The sequence below is a fragment of the Stegastes partitus genome, unplaced genomic scaffold (genome assembly GCF_000690725.1).
Source record: "Stegastes partitus isolate 25-593 unplaced genomic scaffold, Stegastes_partitus-1.0.2 Scaffold3706, whole genome shotgun sequence".
Classification (NCBI taxonomy): Eukaryota; Metazoa; Chordata; class Actinopteri; family Pomacentridae; genus Stegastes; species Stegastes partitus.
Window position 1 is genome coordinate 13086 of NW_007581437.1, and position 18288 is coordinate 31373.

Consider the following 18288-nt stretch of genomic DNA (forward strand, 5'->3'; position numbering starts at 1 on the left):
AGTGAATAGCAAAACATTTTGTTTCAAATACTTTAATGACAGTATGACATTTTGAGGGGCATAACCTCACAGAAAGGCTTTCCATTCTCACAACAAACTAACTGATATCAGCTGAGTGCACATTGCTCCAAAAATACTCTGCGATACTTATTATTCTCTTCTGACTTAAAACTTTGCAGTTGCTGGAATGTCAATAAATTTAAATCTGAAAATTTAATTTAAGACTTAAAAACAACAAACTCACATGACAATTTTTTTTTAAAATCTACAGCAACAGTTTTGGAGTCACACCTCAAACATTCAGCCAACCTCACTTAAATGAGACCTTTGGCAGACAGTGCTTTAACAACCAAACTTAAGATAACAGAAAGCTTTAGGCGCTACAACACATGCAAATACAGCCGCTGAAAAACACTATGTGCTCATACTGATAGAAGCTGCTGTCTGATATAGCCAACAATGAAGCATAAACAAGCTCCCAAAATCTTTTCTTTATTCGTACAAGTTTGAACCTGATGATGGCCCTACAGTAAGAAGGTGGGGGCATTTCATCTCAAGTCTGGTCACTCTGGCCTCACAGCTCGAGAGGCAAAAAGTGCTTCTGAGAACAGCTGTTGCTGTTTAGCCAATCAAGAAGCAGATGGACGTGTTGTTGGTTTCCAAAACTCTACAGACAACATCCTGAAAGCTTCAAAGTATCTTCATTTTCACACTGCATCTTTAAAACTCCACAGCTCATTTGAAAAGTGACTCCAGAGGGCATTACATTATAACAGAATCGTCATATCCTTACTCAGACTGAAAAGGGGTTACATAAAAACATTGCGAAAGAATTTTGCTATCATTGTGAAAGATGGCTGAGTGGAGGGCTGTGGTGTACAGCTGGGATATTTCCTTTTAAACAGGTTTCTTCTAATTCAGTCATTCATTCATCCTCAAATCTCCAGTCACATGCAAATTTCTATATAATTTAATAGATCCAGAATGATTAATTAGATTGCAGATGCCCTAAACATTTTACGGCAACATATGAACCACATGTAGGTCATTGCAAGTTACAACAGACAAGTGCAAAGCATACTATTGAGGAAAGGATCAACATAAATGGAAGATGGATTTACTACAGCTCAAACGATGTCAATCAAACACTAGCATCAGTGTGAGGAATAGCATGGCTACAGTAAAATACTATGACAATGAAACATTCAAGAAACACAAAATTATGTGAGCTAGTAAGATTTACTGCCAACCCAACGTGTAGTTTGAGTCTCTACTGTTATACAACCCTTTAGCCAAATACAACTGCCATTGATATACCATAATTTTAAATCAACAAAATACTAAAACCAAAGGGAGCTGATCATCAAGTAGCAGTTGGGACAGAGAGCTGTGTGGAAGCAGAGACAGTCCATACTTCATTTGTACTGGTTGGCTGACAAGGAAGGGGAGACGAAACAGATCTCTGTGAGCTGGTGGCGCTGGTGGGAGCTTAGACATGGCTACAGGGTGAAAGAAAGTCACACTGTGGGGGGACTGTGTATGTTTGTAAAAGGGTGGGCAGCCTCTCTGTGAGTGAAGGCTATTTTTTTTTTTAATATCTGTGTGCATGCAGATCTGTATGTTGGCATGTCCATTCTCAGTGTAGTCTGCAGTTAGAGCTCCTCAGCCATCTGAAGCAGAGAGTTAATGGCAGCGTCCTTGTTTCCCTGCTGTGCGTCCAGCACAGTGCGAACCACCTCCTTATCCAGGTTAGGAAACATGTCCTGCAAAGCCTTCAGGTCCTCCTCACTGCACACTGGCCCCTGGCCCCCAACAGCTGGCATGGTTGTTGGCATTGCCATGGGCACCATGCCCTGATTGTAGACTGCAGGCACTCCTAGAAACACAGTACATACTGTTAATGCAAAAGCTAGATTGCAGATGCAAAATTTGAAAGGTCTGAAAAATAAATGTAAATAAATGCATACAGTCCAAGTATTCTAATGGGGCTTTCTGTACAAATTTATAGTTCAGAAGGATAAACTACAATGAATCTAATGACATTCTATGGCATCATGAAATTTTGTTTTTTAAAAAGGTTTCTCTATAGACACATATAAGACATTCAACATTCTGAACAAAAGAGCTTCAATATATTGATGTGCATGTGTATTACCTGCAATGGGCACATATCCCACTCCCTGCTGATACACAGAGGGCATTAGGACAACAGACTGAGTCATCATCCCTGCTGGTAAGGACTAGCACAAAAATACAGAAAAAGATTAACAGTTTTATTCCCCCTTCTACACAGAAATGTGTAATAAAGTCTCTATTTTCTTTAAATCAAACTACCGCTATAGCGGTGCTTGTATCAAACAGAGCTTCCCCGTCAGAGTCTCGATCCCCTGGTCGAGATCGATTTGCCAGTAGCTATGAGCTGATAGTTGCTTAGTCATGTTGTTCTTTTGAGGCTCAGGCTTACTAACAGTGACAAATACAACTGTGTAGCTGTATTGAACGGTGGTTGTATACTTTTTCCTGCATAGGCTAAAATAAAATTCTAATGGAAAATTCAGTGTTTACTAGAGGACAATTTGACCTGCTGACAGAAGGAGCTGGTGATCAAACCACCAGTTCTGCAATAAATGAGAGCCCCACTTCTGTAGCATAGCCACCAACTGCTGCAAATAGATCACTTTAAAGATGATCTCGTAATTCCATTGCCTGTTTAAAATGTACCAGTTTGAAACAGATGCACTGCTTTGCCTCTGGAAATGTGGTATTTGCACACTGGAGTTTCAAAAATAGCACTAACAGATTCTTTCAGTGCTTCTGTGATGTCACAACAGGATAGTCTCTATGCCCAGCTGGCCCCGCCTCCTGTCTGCCACTCACTGAACGGAGTAGATGCAGGCTTATGGCCTTCTGCATGGAACAGTCTCAGTTTAATTTAAAGCTACAGAAACCATGTCTGGAAATAAAACCAGTGGTATTATAGACATGGAAGAACTAAACAATCTGTGCAGTATTTTGAGCAGAAACTCGACATAAACATTTTGTGAAGATGAGAGACTTAGATTAACTTAAAAAGTTGAAAAAAGTTGCAAAGTTACAAAGTAACTACTAAGGTAATTAATTTATTTAAAAAAAATAAAAATTAAAACAATCAATCAATCAATCAATGCATCCCAAGCGACCCCTCAGAATTAGCGGATTGTTCTTTGTACCATTACTTTAGGATTTAATGTCTTATGACGTACAGTCATGGAACAAGTATTGGTACCCTTTGAAAAGTTAATTGTGGGTAAACTTTCAAGGGGCATATAAGCATGTGGGGTAGGTGGCTGGTCAGAACAAGTTACAGAAAATGAAAAGTTACAGTTTTGATACCAGGCTCATTTTAACATTTGCAAATGTAGCTAATGGCTGTGAAATAGAGGGAAAACACTGATCAAATCAGTTTGCAGCATTCAGTGTTTGTTTGAGAGTCTTTCTGATGATATTTAGTTCCTGTTCTGTCAGTTTGTACTGTTGGCCTTTTTCCAACCTCAGATTGTGAACAGTGATGATGTGTAATTTTGGTATCCAACACTTGTCTTTTTTTACAATTACATTGTCCTCATTTACTTAGGATTATCACAATCTTATTTTCTTCCTTCCAAATATAATCTCAAGTTTCACATTTCGCAAGTGTCAAAATATGTCCATACAGTGCTGTGGAAAAGTATTGGCCCCCTACAGATATCTCCTATTTTTGCATATTTGTCACACATAAATATTTCAGATCATCAAAGTAATGTTAATATTAGAGAAAGAAACCCCAAGAAAATATAAAATGCAGTTTTTAAATCTGATTTCATTTATTGAAGAAAAATACTGTACAGCCCCACCTTACCCGATGTGAAAAAGTAATTGCCCCCTTAGCTACCAGTCCATCAAATAACCTCACATATTTTGGCAATTGGGTTCATTTTCACCAGCCACATCCATGTATAATTACTGCCACGCTTTTGGAATCTAAACTTCACCTCAATAAAACCTGTCTGGCATTGTGAAGTAGCTAAAGGGTCTCATAAAGCAGCAAATGATGTCACGTTCTAAAGAGATTCAAGAACAGACGTGAAACAAAGTCACTGACAATTATCAGTATAGAAAGGGTTACAAAGCCATTGATAGGGCTCTGGGACTATAGAGAACCACAGTGAGAATCATTATCCACAAATGAAGAAACATGGAGCAGTGGTGAACCTTCCCAGGAGTAGCCGGCCGACCCAATTTCTCCAAGAGCACATCAACATCTCATCCAGGAGGTCACAAAAGAATCCAGACGAAGATCAAAACAACTACAGGCCTCACTTGCCTCAGTTAAGGTCAGCATACATGACTCCACAATAAGAAAGGTGCTGGCCAGAAATGGATTAATGGGAGAGCTGCAAGATGCAAACCACTCCTGACCAACAAGAACATAAAGACTCATCTGGCATTTGCAAAAAATATCTAGATGAGGCCCAAGACTTTTGGGATAACATCCTGTAAACTGATGAGTCAAAGGTGGAACTTTGTGGAATGCATACGCCCAGTTACATCTGGTGTAAAGTTAATACTTCATTCCACAAGAAGAACATCATACCAACAGCACACAAGCAAGTCCATCTCTGAATGGCTCAAAAAGAACAAAATTTGTCTTTAGGAGTGGACCGGACTTGAATCTAATTCAGATGCTGTAGCTAGACCTTAAAAGGGCAGTTCATGCTCAAAAACCATCTAATGTGGCTGAATTAAAACTATTCTGCAGATAAGAGTGGACCAAAGTTCCTCCATGGAAATGTAAAAGACTGATCACAAGCAATCGCTAATGTTTAACTGCAGCTGTTGCTGCCAAGGGTCGCCCAACCAGTTATTTGGTTTAGTGGGTCAGTTACTTTTTCACAGGCATGATATAGGTTTTCAATAAATCTTCAATAAATCATTTAAAAACTGCATGCTGTATTTTGTGGGTTATCTCTGTCTAACATTAAATAAATCTAAATATTAGTTTGATGATCTGGAACGTTTAAATGTGACAAATATGCAAAAATAGAAGACATCACAAAATACTTTTTTATAGCACTGTATATGAAGGAATGGTGGCTAGAAAATGGTCCTGCCTAAATAAATAAATAAATAAATAAATAAATACATACATACATACATACATACATACATACATACATAAATACATAAATACATACATACATACATACATACATACATAAATACATAAATACATACATACATACATACATACATACATAAATAAATAAATAAATAAATAAATGGTCTGACAAAGCCCCAACCCCATATGCTTATATGACCCCTGAAAGTTTACCTGAAATGCATTTTTCACAATTTCCTCCAGTAAATTATCAGATACCAGGTAAAACTTCCAGGGTACCAGTGCCCGTTGCCATGAACCTGCTGCAGCTCTGCTTTTGAAATTATGATACATCCTATGATATTGACGTACAAAGTTGGTTGTAGAAAAAGAAAATCAAGCTGAACAAAAAGGAAATTTCGGCTTTAGATTCTAACACCTGGAGTGGATGTTGTAAAAAAAAAAAATGAATGCAAATTAAAAGTGCAACATTTCAACGCACCCTTATGAGGACCTATAAATCTGAAAATATAAATAGTATGAAGGTAAAATTTGGGCTTTAATAAATATAGAAAATTTACTGTATACCAAAAAAAATCCAAAAAGATTAGGTTAATTTTATACAGAATGACACGAGTGACATAAAATGTACATCGATACTGACAAGTCTACCAGTGAATTTCCATCTGATTCAACTGATAATCTCACAGTAACTTCCTGCTTGTCTGTAAATGTACTCACAGCAAAAGACATCACCAGGTTGATCATGCCTTCCTTGTCGTCGCCCTGCCTGCCGCTAAGGCTGAACCACTCATCCACCACGTTGCCCTCCCTCAGGCCTTCAGGGATGGTGACATGAGTCCATGCTATCCTATCGTCCATAGAAAATGCTCTCTGGACATGAGCAAAAACACATAAAAAAAACCCATGGAACTTGAAGGCTGACAAATCATTATATACACAGATTCAAAAAGGCATAAAGCAAACAGATTACATTTGTGAAGGGACATTGTTCCAGTGACAAAAGGATAATGCTGATGGTAAAATCGGTCCCAAAAAAATGTTTAATTAAATGAATTATTCCATCAGCTCCAATTCTTTTTCTTTTATTAGTCTACTGAGGACAGGATTATTTTTTTGGCATTTGACTCAGTGTAATCCAAAAAAGCTTCTGATCCAAACTTGCCTTCAGTGCCTGCCTTGAGTGACTTTAATTTTGCACATACTTATTGTACATTTTCTTATTTTTCTGCATTCGACAGTCCCCTCCCTTTGTGATAATTATGCCAATAGTGCTGAGGGGAATCAACAGCAATGTAAAATATTTGACATTGCTGACAATGATTGCTTAATTGAGGTTGACAATGCATTGCTTGATACACTGCTGAGATCATTTTAAAATATATAACGATTAAAAACCACGTCGTCAACCTTGTCATGCATCACAGTTGTGAGATGAGACAATGTATGAGAGCAGTTGTGTTTTGGCTCATCAACAACCATGTTTGGTGTTAAGAGTGAACTGTAAGAACTGCTGTGCAAGCATACATTTACAAGATATCACGATTGCACAACAGATTTTTTTAAACAACACACTCATTGATTATCTGACAAACTAAGGTCATCGATTAATTACACAAGTTCATAACATTCATAGAGCAACAGTGGTTTTGTCACTAGACTTGTTGAAAACATGGGAATTACCTGAGGTAACATGTGACAGTCAGAAATAAGTGAAACCGTAACATATTCAATCAAAAACATTTCAAACAGCAGTTTTTGTTAGACCAGCAATCTTGTCTTGAAAGATTTTATATATATTATATATAGAGGTACATCGTGAGAAAGAACTATTGCAATTTTCATTTAGTGTTATACAGTTGGGGCAATCTAATGGTAAATAGAAATGTAGAGAAAGACTACCAAATTGACTGAAAAAAGAATCAGATATGCAAAATTCCAAGTGACCTACAGCTCTTCTCAAGTAAAATAGTTTAATTAACATTTACCCAAATAATAAAAAGAACAATAGTTTAAAATGTTCAAAGCAGTGTCTATTTTTGCAATTTGCAGGAGGGAATAACAAAATTAAATCAACAGGCATCTAATTATATGTAATTAATATTGTATATAAATATATATATAAACAGTTTTCACATATGTACAGTAAATTTTCTGTGGTCTCTCCGACCTTCCCCATCTCCTCACCTCATCAAAGATTTCCAGGTAGAAAGAGTCCACCCCAGGAGGCACCGTGCACTGAATCACCTTGTTCCAGCGAGGATTCTTGGCTCCGTTATGAGCAGTTGGTGTCTCGTAGACTGCATAACCCAGTCTGACCCTGCAGTATGGATCCATTCGGGTCATGCCATAGTTTTTAGCCAGCTTGGCCTATACAATGAAATAAACAAGCTGGTTTCCATTAGGTGATACATTCAAGCTGGCCGTTACACAGTCCAGCTGGCCTATGTAAGGGGTGCAATCAAAAACTTTAGGATTTATGCCTATAAAAAGCAAATTCCACAAGTTAATAAAATGTGGTCACAAACCCCTTCATACAAGTCACCTTGTGTGACAATATATTGTTGTCAACGCTCCCACCATGCTTTGAACACTTCCTGAAACTCTGGTTCTGTAAGCATGTCAAAGACCATCTGTGATGCACACTAGATCTCCTCCACTGTGTCAAAACAGGTGTGTTTTTGTGATGAAGCACCTGCTAGGATAATTGTACCACAATTCAAGTGGTTTTCACTGAATGTTCTCCCTCATACATGTCAATACCTTAGAGTAGTATGCAGCATTAACAGTCTGACCACGGGAGACGCACTCAGTGTAGAGTTCTGTGTATGCCAAAGAAAACAATAAGCATGCTCCCAGTGCACTCCTGACCTGACATACCTTCTTGCTCAGAGACTGCAGTCACTTTCACTGTAAACACAAGACTTTGAACTCTGCCTCTTAGTCTGAGATGCAACTCTCGCCACCAGTAATGATCCTCAACATAAAGGTTGGGTTGTTTACAGAGATCTTCCCAGACTTTGCCACAGTGCTGCTTCTGCAGGTGCATGGTGACACTGCAAATTTTTAATGTGGATCACTCTTTGTCATGCACTGATCTGAGTGATGAGTTGCTGCCCGGACCTGTGGCATGTGCATGACCATACCAAGCTCTGTTCAAGCACAACAGGACTAATATCAAAATCTTTTGAGTGCAATTCATATTCAAGTGTATTCACTGCATGGTTGATTTCAAATGTACAATAAGCAGTTGGTACAAACTGGTATTACCATGCTGTTATATTAAATCCAGCTTAGCTTAAACATTGTACATCTGCAAAAAGATGATGGTATTTGTATACTTGGAGAGCTGAATTATCTTTGTAGAAATACCAGATGGCCGTAAAAATGTTTTAAGTTGCAGTCATTCATAATGTTTTTTTATATGTTAGAAGTACATGTTACTGGTGGGGGTTGGAAATTTGATGATCTTATATTGTGGGCAATACTACTTTGGCTTAATTTGCTTCACAGCGGAACCATACAGAGCTATAATTAAAATAAATAAGAACATAAGATCGTTGTCCAAACTTTCTTCGTCCGCAAAAACATGATTGGTTGTTACATTACTAGGACAACACCCATTGGAAGCACCATCTTGGAGGTGTTACTTATTGTACAAGCAGAAGTCAACATGTCGTTCAGAGGATAGCAGTAAGGATCACAAAAGAAGCACTAAAGCAGCAGAAAAATGAATCACCAATTCACTTCACACTTTCTAGATAAAATCAGAGCAAAAACAGGATATACATTATCAATAGTTTGTGACAAATAAAGGCCTTAAATATTTAAATCCTGTTAGATATTTCTGAGTTCAGCCTTTATACCATGGCTACGCTAAACCTTTAACGTATCCCATAGACTTGTCCCATAGGGGTGTAGCAAAACAAGACAGTGGGCTTCGTTTTGCCGTTGCTGACTTCAGTTTTTGGACCAACTACTGTGCTGTGAAACAAAGTTTTTCACCAAGTTTGTTATAATGGGTAAGTTAAAATCTTCTACATCTTTACGGCATAAAGTTAAAAGGCAAACGTCAGCTGGCAACTACTGACATACACCTGGTGATCAAGACTCCAAAGTGAAGCCCTGTTTAAATCAAAGTTGTCATTTCCTCTATGCCTTTAGCTTCATTTAAAATATGGCAGACACTTTATGACCGATTACTGTGTTAAAGGGCTGTGAATAACTCACGTAAAATGTATTATTAGAACACCGGTCTTGTTTTACGTTTACAGTGTGGATTTCTATAGGGCATATGCACCACTTATGTTTGTTACAATCCTGCTGCATGCACCTTCACTGACTATAGTGAAAGCATTGTGTTGAAGCAGCATACAATGCTACATGCTCAATCCAACCATGTGATGTGTCGCGACTTCATGTGAAAAGCTTTGTATCTAGGCAACCATGTACACAATTCATCATGCGAACAAACAAGTTCAAATAAATCTTTAGAGGGAATTGTGAATCAGACTATGGATCATGATTCTGACTCAAAACAGTCACATTCTTCTGGCCAGAAGGCCCACTCCTTCATATTGATACCAATATTTGAATGAAAACCAGATGTAGGGTTATTGATGAAGCTGGGCTGTATTTACCTGGACCACAGTAATGCTGAGTCGCCCTACAGTGCCTACTGAGCCTCCATATTGCAGCTGTCTGGCTGCTTGGGCATCCAGTTGTACCTGCTGCTGTTGCTGGGTTGGGGTGATTCGCAGGAAGTCATGGGGAAGCTCCCCGATGTACACCTGTATACACACATACAAGAGAAAACACATAACTAAGACAGGTGGCCAGTAAAACCTGATATGCCTAACTTAATGTATTTTAGGGACTAGCCTTTATCACACTGTGTTAGTAGTAGTTTCAATTAAAAGTAAACATGTTTGCTGATTTTAGGAAAACTATTGATAAGGTGTTCTTGGATTTTACCTATAAATGTACTCAAAAGTGTTTTTTGTATATGAATAAACTAGGTAAAGGGGTGAGTGGGAGATGGGGATTTATAATGGAATTTTAATAACATAGATAGTACACACCTGGGTGTAATGTTGTTTTGAGTAATGTTTTAAGTTTTGAGTCCTATAATTTGACCCATCACCACAAACACCAGATGTAGCGCCAGGATGGTTTTAAGGATTTGGGGTTGAAGTGGCTGTCCATTTTTATGTATGTTTCTTTATGTGTATGTTTATGTCTCCATGCAAGTATAATCTAAAACCAGAAAGTGATAGAAAATATGAGAAACTCCTGTCTTAAATTGTGTGAGTCGAAAATTACCCATCATATCAGCACAGCCAAAAGTGGCCGTATGTGGTGGTTCATGAAGACTATCACATGTAAAGTTCTTTAACATTGTACATACATTTAGATGTAAATGGATACTTTGCACTGGTAAATTTTGAATGTATTTTGGAGGTGCTATGAAGTACAGCACAGACAGATGTGTGCGTTTGCATGACATCAGTACTGCGTCCCCTATATTAAATGGCTGTTTCATTTTCAACTTCATTCTCAAGCATAATGGGAGCAAATCAGAAACTACTGGTACACAACATGAGAAATGCCATTCCGAGACCTGTATTTAAATGAAGGTTGATGGGATCATAAGACCACAGCGTACAGGAAATCCACTCATAAAAGGCGAGTATCTTCATTATCATTTGGACTCTTGTCAGCACCTCCAACATACATTGAAGCTACCAGTTTAAAGGAGAGACCTCACCTAAAACTTAACGGAGTTTAATATAAAGGAGGCAGCGACGAGACTAAAATTTTGATTTGGTCTAGGCAGATTTCAAATGTGCCTGGGCAGAACTAAAAATTTGATTTCGCCTAGACCAAATTAAAATCCTTCTAATATCACAGTTTGCACACGTCTACTTTAAAATGCTGGGGAAGCAAAAAGAAAAACAATGGTTCAAGTGGGGGCCAAAGCGACTGAGCTAATTAGCTGTTGCACAGAAGACACACACCAAACACTTATATCTGCAAATTCTACCTCCAAGGTAGTCAAAGTAGCAATCTCTATGCATTTGCACATGCACATCAGGCAGTAAGGGCAATTAGTCTTTTTTTACAGTAAGGTCAAAATTCTTCTCATTAGAGTATCCTGGAAGCTTCTTGTTTGAAGCATACATCATATTTAGATAATTTTATATTAAGAATTACATGCACTGAAATTATGTCTTTGTAAAAAAAAACAAAAAAAAAAAAAACAACAACAACACACATTTGGCCTACCAGGGCAATTTGACTTTGGAGAAATACCCCAACAGGAATCAATATTTTCTTTCTCTCTCAACCTACAATTCAGCAAGCTATCAGAATGATTAAACTCATTTGTGGTTTGTGACATGTTGATGTTGTATAAACATAATAGCTTGTCGAAATTAGAACATGAAGAAATCTTAGATTTTCAGATCTAATATCACGCAGTTTTTAGGGATGTAAGTGATTACATGTTAATCTATTCATAACGAAGAATAATTGAATCAATTAAAAATATAATAACCAAAAAAAAATAAGACCAGAGGCATGTATGTCAGAAAATGTATGGCAGCATAGCTGTAGTACCTGCCTGTGCCACCAGATGGTGCCTCTTATTGGTAAATGAGATAGAGTTACAGATGTGATTGCTGTCCACACATTAGGATCCATAAACCACCTGCTGTCTAACTGCTATCTGTGGCAGATGTGTTGATGATATCGGCAGCATTGTTGTGGGAAAAAAAGCATCTGGCAGCTGTCCATTTTAGCTAGCAACCTGACCCTCATGCTAACACTAATCTAAGATCTTCTAACATAAATTTAAGCTTAAATTTCCTATTACAAATGGTAAGGGTTGCATGGTTGGAGAATAGATATCTACATATACTGGTAATTTAATAACATAATCAATGTCCAACCACACCATCTCTTTTAGATGACCCTCAGGCTGCCAAAGTGAAAGTAATTCAAATAGTGTCAAATTATTCTACAGAAATAGAGTCTTGTTAAATTACTGTTTGAGTTTATTAAATATCTGCAGAATCCATATGAGCGTCTTCAAAGAGAGAGAGAGCTGTGTCCATTTACACACAGAGCAACTGCAGTATCGTCATTAATTAGTCTGAATTAGAAATCATGCCTAACATGGAGACAGGATCGATCAGGATCAGTCAGCAGGTCACACTGCTCTTTACTGTTGACAAAGTAGCTGGTAGATTACCATCAAATATGGACAGACGATTCATTTTACATTATTTGGAGTATTGTCTAACCTCACCTTAATGACAAATACTGTGTGTGCTGTGGCTCTCTCCATGACTGTGGGGGTATGTCTGGAACATTATAGGAAATGTGACCTCTGCCTGAATGACTACAATGCAGTCACGTGAACAGATTTATGAAGCCAATAATGCCATGTTGCTTATCTTTTTTTTTTTTTTAAGGGCTTGATATACAAAGAAAATAAAGAACTGACTCTTCCAACTTCGCACTATCAAGCAGTAACCATAAGCTCGTCAAGCCAAGTGACTGACGACGTGAAAATGAAGTTACCTCTACTTGTAAAACATGGGAAGACAGTGCAAACATCAGGGTACTTTCAGCATCAAGAAACAAAAGATTAGGGCAACTTTTGAGGCCAAGGCAAGGTATAGAGGACCAAGAACGTTTTTACATAAAAGTGAACATCTGCAGGATCGACAGATTGCACAGGACGAGACGGAAGTGCTGCTGCTCCGTCCCACTGTGCAGCAACTAGGTCAACATTAAGAGTCATAAGAAAACCTTACCTGCAATCTCAACAAGGCCCTGCCAGCTTTTAAACATTGTGGTGCGAATCTTGTGCTTTGGGTTTGTGTGGCAGCCATTGGCACAGGAAACTCTGCACGTCGCTGTTGATGTTAACTTGGCTTAATCCGTACATACGCAGCAGTTAGCTAGCTAACCTAAACTAAGGTTCGCTGGTTAATGACTAAACTCAATATTACCCCGCTACTAACAGTGTAGGTGATACGATGAGTGTTGTGGGTGTTGAACTGTATGTTGTTATTTGGAGACTAAAGTTAGCTAATTATCAAATGATGATGAACGAACACCGAGCTATTACCTGTCCCCTCTGAGTGCTGATGGTTGTCGCCATGTCGTGTTTTCACTGTCTGGGTTAGAACACCGTCGAGTCTTGAGTTTTCTCAAATCACTGAGTTGTTTTAGCAAATTAAATAACGAATGATCGCGGCTGGGTTTACAATCTTCTTCTTCGTCTTCTTTTTCCTCCTCCTTCTTCTTCCGCGTTTGCTTCTTCTTCTTGTGTAATTTACAGCAGATTAGACACAGAAAAGTTGTTTTGCTGCCCTCTGCAGGTAATTAATAGAACTCCATGAACAGATTGTAGTTCAATCTTGAGTCCAACACGGTGAAGAAAGTTACTGACGTTCCACGTTGATTTCAGTGAATGATCTGTGATTTATTTGTTTTTTCTTTTTGTTGTTGTTGTTGTTATTTACACGCTTGGACCCATCACTGTAAGTCTGTAAGAAAACTGTTAATTTTTCTTTTATCCTCACACCCCATATTCAGCGCATGAGGTCTTGTTTGATTTTGAACTGCATTTGTGATGTGTTGTGTGGGGAAACTAAAAAAAAATAAAAAAATGAAAGGTTAAAATCATAATACTGTTGGCACCATTCATTCATTTTCACATGGATACTTTTTGAATTACAGTAAAAGACAAACACTTTAGTTGAGACGTGGTGATTACAGTAAGTTATATGCTGTATGCTCATTTTGTTTAACGTTCTAAACATTTCTGCTGTCTTCATTTGCACAACAAAGTTGTTGGTAACTTGCTGAACTGTGAGAAAAATGATGTCTTTTAAGTCGTCATTAAACCTGCAAACAGTCACGTTTTAACGACTAACCGCTGCTGTAAAACCAACGTTTAGCTTATTTGCTTATATGTTAAACTGGGTCATGGTGAGATTTGGGCAGCAGAGCTCAGAGATGATGATGATTAACTACAGACGACATTAATGAAACTTGATCAGATGATAGAAGCATGGTGAAATGATAACTGTCAGCTACATGAAGCAGTGATAACCTCCAGTGTTGATGCTTGTTTGTATACTCATTGTTTTAGAATTCTAATTATGTTAATAATTGTAAAGTTTTCAGTGCAGGTATTTGAACTTGTCCCAGTAGAGAAAACAGAGGTGTAATAATTCTGGCTTTAATCCTCTTAGTAGAGCTCCTCTTGTGATGCTGCTGGTTCTCTGTCATTGTTTGTGAAGAACTTTTATGGACCTCAGTCATCAGCTACCTGTACACATTCATCCTGTGACTAGTCCAGATGTCTACTATGAAAAAGGCCTGTTAAACAGTATGATCTACATACATACATACATACATACATACATACATGCATGCATGCATGCATGCATACATACATACATACATACATACATGTTTTTGTTTTCATAATTATTCTTTTCATTATGTCATTGTTGTGTAATGTTGAGACATTTAGCATTTTTAACACTTCATTTTGATGTAGGATTATTCTGCACTCTGTACCACACCATCTACTCTATCTACTGTACAGCCTGTAGGAAGTTATATCATTACACAGAGTAAACCCAGGACAGAAAATTCTAAATGTCATAGTCGAGTTCTAGGATTAGGCCTAATTTATGTGTATTTATATTTGCAAAATGATATGTAAAGATTTGATTTGACCAATTACTTTATCTTTTTTTTGAAGATGCACATAACAAATTCAACGCAGCAGAGCCATCCCCATAATGAGGAGGTGCATTTTTGTAAACGGCTGGACAAAGAGCTGAAGAAAGAAGACAGACAATTCAGTCACTAAGTGGTGCTCACTTCAGAACTGGGTATACCGGCATGAAAACGTCAAAAATAAAATATGTTTTTCCAGAGTATAAAAGTCAACTATGTACAGTTTATCAGATACATCAGTGTTATATCTACATATGTGTGTTAATGTCTATCTCTGCGTGTCTCTCTCAGGAGGTAGTGAAATCACAGATTCTGCGGTGGGGGTCACAATACCAATTTACTTTTTTTTGTTTTGTTTTGTGTGTGTGTTATCGCTTTTATTTTTTATTTAGTGTGATTGTATAAAATAAATAAATTCTAATTCTAAGTTGTCCTTGTGTTTTGTCTCTTTTCAACTCTTGTCAAACTGTCCTGTTTGAGATCTACAGACCACAGAGGCCACAGCAGCAGATTTCACTATTATTTTACCTGTTAGTGTTAATTACACGATTTGCCCAAATGCAAGTCTCAGCAACTAAGTTATTATCATTGTAACAAGTAGTATTTTGGGTGGAATAAATCTTTCAAACCTCAACTTGTTGGTTAAAAAGCACTATTTGGATGGGGAGGGGGGCACTTTCAAATTATAGGTACTTGGACATGAAGCAGCACTTTGTGTGGAATCGTCCTTGGGTCAACCTTTTAAATCATATCTATTTTGAGAGAAATCACCTTTTAGAACTAAATCGGGCATTTTGGCAATCGTTCATTGTGATGGGTGGCGCTGTCTTTTTTTTTTTTTTTTTTTTTAAGGCTCCCAACGTGCGGCTGCAGAAGAAGCTGCGGTCCTGAGAGTGCAGCCTCCGACTCTGCAAACACATATTATGAACAGAAGTCTCCAGATGAATCCATTAGCTGAGCTACATTCCATATCCCCTTCTCCATCCAAGTTCTCTAAAACAATGACTTTCTATGAAATAAAATATATATGTTATTCCACCATGGAGTGTGATGTATTAAGACAGAAGTGTAACCAGGAAGCACTGTATTGCGATCGCCACTGACCGAATCTGCGCAGATCTGATTCATCTTTAACTAGCCAATTATGTTGTGCTTGGAGCCACGCCTGTCTTCTGATCTCGCGGTAACTGAGTGTGAAGGCATCGTTAATGTGAGTCACATGACAGGCCGGGCTCTCCGACTCTGCTGAAAACAACCAGGAACCATGGTAAGCACTTTTGCAAATACAATATCATTCTGTGCATCCGCAGGTTTCCTGTCGACAGCCGCTTGTTTTCAGTGTCAGCCAGGAGCTGACCACAGGTGTCTAACTGCAGCTAATGTGAAATCACACACGCAGTTGAGTTGTACTGTGGCCTGGCGCTTCCTAGACAGTAGCTAGCTAAGCTAACAGCAACAAACCAATGGAAGCAACCAAGCGGGTAGATCGGTGTGTTGTTTAATTTTTTTTTTAATCATTCATATAATTTGTAAAACATTAACCATACTCTGATATTCTGTATTATGTGTGCAATCAAACGAACCGATAAGTACAAAACAGATGACAGCTTGACAACCAACGCTAGCTTTTGTTAGCGTGATCTTCCGCTTTGCTGCGTCATATTTTCTGCATTTGTTGCTTGTGATTTCGTTTCATCCTTAACAAGTGGGACTCGTGTAGGTTTGTGCACTGCCCAAACTTCAGGATCAGAGCCCATCGTTTTACACATATTTACGTATCTGTGCACGAACTCACTTCATGTGAACACGTCTGCACCGTCCGGAAACACTCTGATCTGATCTGGTTCTGAAGGCGGTGCTTCAGATGAGAAATTACGTTGTTTCAACTTAAATGTACATTCAAACAGTAAATAGTTACTCAGTGAACGTATATCATACACAATATCAAGCTTATATATATTTGAAAAGAAGCAGATAACGCAATGCATTTGACTTCTCCTTCTTTTCAGTTTTCTTTTCCTTTTTTTTTTTTTTTTTTAAATTAAACTGTCTGAATATAGTCAACTGTTAACGAGTTAAATGCATCAACTTTCAAATTCAATTCAAAAGTGATATAGCAATACTGTAGGCTTTGACACTTCCTTTGCAGACGTAAACATATAATATAATATAGTATAATATAATATAATATCATATAATATAATATTGTGTGTGTGTTTCACAAACATCAAATTGGAGGACTCTGCACTACACACTACTGCTCATGAACTTAAATAAAGACCGTGGCCAACATGTGTTGTAGACTCACTAATGTGTCACAATCGCTTGAGTCTCCTGTTAAGGAGCTGCATGTCATGTTTACATCAAAACTACATACAATCTGTCATGAGTAAATCTGATGACTTGAACACCTTGCACAGTTTGTGTGGTTATTTATAATGATTTTCTATCTTGTGATTATTTACCATCATAATATTTAACTTATGGGATTCTATATTTCCACATTCATTTTAACAAATGTAAACACATGCATTTGACATACACTTGCTTATTTCTTTCTGACATAATATAATCCTGTTTGAGAATTAAAATATAAATATTTTGAATTATATTTTTAAAGTGCTGATAAATCAAGCAATAAATCATTTAACGTGTTTTGTCATCCTCCTGTTACAGCCGACTACACAGCAGTCTCCCCAGGATGAACAGGAGAAGCTTCTGGATGAAGCAGTGCAGGCTGTCAAGGTCCAGTCATTCCAGATGAAACGATGCTTGGTAATAGGATTATATTTTCTTCAGACTATTGTAATGGTTGTGGTATTTATCTTAACCATTGGTCCTCATCCCAGTTTTGATTCCTGCGCCTCTTGACACAAGCTAACGAGCTTTAAGGATCCCTTTTGGGAAAATACTGGCGTTCCCAGCGTTTTAAAAATCCCTGCCATACATTTAACGAGGAATGAGAATCTTTGTTGTGCAAATATACAGTGGAGTCCAAAAGTGTGAGACCACACTGAAAAATTCATTTTAATATAGAAAAAAAGATTGCTTTTAATTTTATGTTCACGGTTTCATTTTCCTGTTTTTCAGAACTCAGGAATAATTTTAGTGAAACCAATCTTGCTTATTGTGAGTTGAGATAATATAAATGTTTAATAATTTTGTGTGAATGGTAGCAATGCAAGTTTGAACAATTTTCTTACAAATAGTTATCAGGCTTATCAATCACTTGTCGATTAATAATTAACATGAAATTGACTAAGTACATATTATTTTGTGTTCTGGCCTACTTGCTTTGAACATAATCACGTGACACAAGCCAACCCAATGGCCTATATCACATCACATGACAATGGCCTGGGGAGTCAGGCTTTTGCCCAAAGTGA

General features: G+C 37.7%; 1 protein-coding gene across 1 annotated transcript; it reads right to left on the reverse strand.

Annotated features, from left to right (window-relative positions):
* Window positions 1-16: 16 nt before the first annotated feature.
* Window positions 17-13447, reverse strand: tollip (toll interacting protein). Its single transcript, XM_008306572.1, has 6 exons — window positions 13275-13447; window positions 9778-9927; window positions 7325-7507; window positions 5858-6010; window positions 2156-2240; window positions 17-1876 (listed from the first exon to the last, which is right to left on the reverse strand). Exons 1-6 carry the CDS (start codon window positions 13305-13307, stop codon window positions 1653-1655), a joined length of 828 nt encoding a protein of 275 aa, XP_008304794.1. The 5' UTR covers window positions 13308-13447; the 3' UTR covers window positions 17-1652.
* Window positions 13448-18288: the final 4841 nt, after the last annotated feature.

Excerpts from the sequence above, each read along its gene's own strand:
- tollip (XM_008306572.1), bottom strand. The coding sequence starts at position 13,307 with ATGGCGACAACCATCAGCACTCAGAGGGGACAG. Across the intron at positions 7,508-9,777 it reads TCAGCATTACTGTGGTCCAG|GCCAAGCTGGCTAAAAACTA; the intron begins GTAAATACAGCC and ends TTCATTGTATAG. Across the intron at positions 6,011-7,324 it reads ACCTGGAAATCTTTGATGAG|AGAGCATTTTCTATGGACGA; the intron begins GTGAGGAGATGG and ends GCTCATGTCCAG.